The sequence below is a fragment of the Seriola lalandi genome, unplaced genomic scaffold, assembly GCF_002814215.2.
Source record: "Seriola lalandi dorsalis isolate HSWRI2012SDOR001 ecotype SW California unplaced genomic scaffold, Sedor1 jcf7180002054973, whole genome shotgun sequence".
In the NCBI taxonomy this organism is placed as follows: Eukaryota; Metazoa; Chordata; class Actinopteri; order Carangiformes; family Carangidae; genus Seriola; species Seriola lalandi.
This window is the reverse complement of record NW_019525523.1, coordinates 45,606-49,281: the sequence shown is the minus strand read 5'-3', so window position 1 is coordinate 49,281 and position 3,676 is coordinate 45,606. Positions and strand designations below refer to the sequence as shown.

Genomic DNA, 3,676 nt, shown 5'->3' with positions numbered 1-3,676 from the left:
CAGCAGATGTGGGCTATCTGGTGACTAAAGTGGTGGCTGTTGATGTGGACTCTGGACAGAATGCATGGCTCTCTTATAAACTGCAGAAAGCCACAGACAGGGCGCTGTTTGAAGTGGGCTTACAGAATGGAGAAATAAGAACTATCCGCCAAGTCACTGATAAAGATGTAGTGAAACAAAGACTGACTGTTATAGTCGAGGACAACGGGCAGCCTTCTCGTTCAGCTACAGTCATTGTTAACGTGGCGGTGGCGGACAGCTTCCCTGAAGTGCTGTCGGAGTTCACTGATTTTACACACGACAAGGAGTACAATGACAACCTGACTTTTTACTTGGTGTTGGCTCTGGCTGTAGTTTCCTTCCTCTTCATCACGTGTTTAGTGGTTATTATATCAGTGAAAGTCTACAGATGGAGACAGTCTCGCATCCTGTATCACTCCAATCTCCCTGTGATTCCATATTATCCACCACGTTACTCAGACACTTTGGGGACAGGGACTCTCCAACACGTGTACAACTACGAGGTGTGCAGGACGACTGACTCCAGAAAGAGTGACTGTAAGTTCGGTAGAGCTGGTAGTCAGAACGTGCTGATAATGGACCCCAGTTCTACAGGAACGATGCAGCGGATACAGAATGAAAAGAGCATCCTGGACGAACCAGACTCTCCTATAGAGGTTAGTCAAATAGTTTAGCTTTGTCTCTGTGCCTTCATACCTCTATCAAGTGTTTGGTTGCACTACCATGAACAGCATCCCACAACTGACTTCTAAATCAATTGCCTGTTATTTTTTTTTAATACCAACCTTACTTTGACTTGGTTGTATTTCATGCGAAAGCAGACTTATAAATCCTTCAGAGGTAAAACAAATTATACATTGTTTTTCAGGCTTGTTTTATAGTACACCTTTAATTTCTTTCAGCAGAAAATAGTGGCATTTGGGAATTTCAAACACTTAAATTTTCCATTGTAGTCTCTGCATCTTGAATTATATGCTCATTTTAGAACGTTTATGTTTTAGCTGTTTTTACTGATCTTTTTTTATTAGCAACATCTGAGAGTACATTGGCTTTGGTGTTGAACTTGGTGTCAATATTTATTTTAATATCCATCTTATTGTTTCAGTTTTTAAACATTTTTGTTTTCTTATGGTCTCAAATTAGGCACTATAAGGTGTTTATTAAACACTTATTTTACACATGGTTTCCTGATGAATTTCTTTTTTTTTTCACAAACATCAGATAAACTTGAAATTTTCTTATGTTGAAATCACTTCACATACCATAAAACCATTTGTGATGGTCATGCGGTCAGTTCAGAAAACTTCCATAATTTCAGGACCTCGGACAGCGACATTTTTAGACTCAGGTTTTTCCTCTCTATGTCAGTATTTTTCATTGTCTTATTAGTTTAATCTTCCAGCCGTTACTCCTTGTTATTTGCCAATCTATTTTAAGCAAGTTTTGCTTCGATACTTTCAGTAAGATGTGATTTTTGTACTCATGGATACATTATTGTGCCTGAATATTCAAATAAAAGTGAGATGGTAGAACCATCAGCTGTCTTGAAGTGGTGATTCACCGTTTGCTAAGAGGATAATGTTCCTTGCATGGCTATTGTTGTCTTATTCCCTGTTAGACTTTCTTAACAGTATATATTCTGGATGGATTCATTCATGCTGGTTTTCTGCAGTTTTGCAGTATGAACTCATAGGGCCGCTGTTGACCAGATTGTTGATGACTGAGAGTAGGGTTGTAGCAGCACCTCCCATGTAACGTCGACATAACTAAGAGAGACAACGACAGGAAAGAGCGAACATTCGGAGTCTGTTGAATATCTGATACCAGATACGACGACCACTTGGGCTGTTTTTTTCCAGTGTGTGGATCATATAGTTGAAAATTGATGCTTTACAGTGTAATGGATTTCAGTTAATGGTATATATCACCGGACTGTGGAACATCGATGAGAAAATACGCGGATAGAACAATGAAAGGACGGGCGCTGTTGTTTCTCTCTCTCCTTTCCCTCGGCTGCGTAACTGGGCAGGTCAGCTACACAATACCGGAGGAAATGGCCAAAGGGTCTTTAGTCGGTAACATAGCACAGGATTTAGGCTTAGAAACCAAACGTTTGACTTCTGGTAAAGCTCGAATTTATTCCCGAGAAACCGATGAGTACATCGAGCTGAACAGAGAAAGAGGAGTCCTCCTTGTTAAAGAGAGAATCGACAGAGAGGCGCTGTGCAGACAGACGACATTGTGTGCTTTACATTTTCAGATTATATTAGAAAATCCTATGGAGTTTTACTCTGTTACAGTCCAGATTACTGACATAAATGATAATGCTCCGACCTTTGATGAAGTTGAAATCGATTTCAAAATTAGCGAGTCAGCAGTTACCGGGGCAAAATTTGTGCTCGAAAGAGCTGTGGATCTTGATGTTGGAATCAATTATCTTCAAAGGTACGAATTAAAACCGACAGATAATTTTGTTCTGAAAGTGCACAACAACGCTGATGGAAACAAAAATGTTGAGATGGTGCTACAGAAACCTTTAGACAGAGAGAAACAGGAGCAGATTTCTCTTGTGTTAACGGCTGTAGATGGAGGAGAGCCGCAGATGTCAGGAACAATGCTGATTGTTATTACAGTTTTAGATGTCAATGATAATACCCCCGTTTTTACACAGTCCACATACAAAACTACAGTTACTGAGAATTCACCTAAAGGCACAGTTGTAGCTACTGTTACAGCCTCAGATGCAGATCAAGGGTCTAATAGTAAAATAACGTATTCAATCATAAATAGAGATGATGTAAGGAAAGTGTTTAAGATAAACAACGAAAACGGCGAAGTTACTTTAATTGCAAATATTGACTTTGAGGAGTCCCAAAGTTTTCAATTAAATTTACGTGCTAGTGACGAAGGAGGACTCACAGATTCTTGCAAGTTAATTGTAGATGTGCAAGATGTGAATGACAACAAACCTGAAATTAATATAATGTCAAAGTCAAATGTGATATCAGAAGATGCCAAACTTAATACCGTCGTTACAATGATAAACATGGAGGACAAAGACTCGGGAGAAAACGGAAAAGTGCAATGTTTTATCAACGAGAATATGCCTTTCACTTTAAAAACATCAACCACTAACTTCTATAGTTTAGTGACAGACAATGATTTAGACAGAGAGAGAGCCTCTGAGTATAATATAACAGTGACCTGCTCTGATGAGGGAGTGCCCTCCCTCTCCAGCAGCGTCACTCTCACCTTACAGATCTCTGATGTGAATGACAACGCGCCTGTCTTTGAGAGGAGCTCATATGAGGCCTACATTGTAGAAAACAACACACCAGGCCTCTCTATATTCACAGTGAAAGCCAGAGACACTGACTGGAACCAGAATGCCCGTGTGTCTTACATACTGGAGGACTCCTCTGTTAACGGAGTGCCAGTCTCCTCATTTGTGTCCGTTAGTGCTGATAGTGGAGTCATCCATGCAGTGCGCTCTTTTGACTACGAGCAGATCAAAGATTTCCACTTCCGCGTCAAAGCGCAGGATGGAGGCTCTCCTCCACTCAGTAGCAATGTGACAGTTAGAATACTGATCCAGGACCAGAACGACAACCCTCCTCAGGTCCTGTACCCAGTCCAGACTGGTGGCTCTCTGGTG

At 40.7% G+C, this 3,676-nt stretch overlaps 2 protein-coding genes across 2 annotated transcripts in view; both read left to right on the top strand.

Moving 5' to 3' along the window:
• Window positions 1–1,486, top strand: part of LOC111646578 (protocadherin gamma-A5-like) — a 3,522-nt gene extending 2,036 nt beyond the window's left edge. The window contains exon 2 of the mRNA XM_023396107.2: window positions 4–1,486. Coding sequence (XP_023251875.2) covers window positions 4–695 — 692 coding nt within the window. The 3' untranslated portion in view covers window positions 696–1,486. The remainder of the gene's footprint in view (window positions 1–3) is intronic.
• Window positions 1,487–1,812: 326 nt separating this feature from the next.
• The window catches only part of LOC111646666 (protocadherin gamma-A5-like), a 3,099-nt gene continuing 1,235 nt past the window's right edge, over window positions 1,813–3,676 (top strand). Inside the window, exon 1 of the mRNA XM_087171007.1 lies at window positions 1,813–3,673. Coding sequence (XP_087027133.1) covers window positions 1,967–3,673 — 1,707 coding nt within the window. The 5' untranslated portion in view covers window positions 1,813–1,966. The remainder of the gene's footprint in view (window positions 3,674–3,676) is intronic.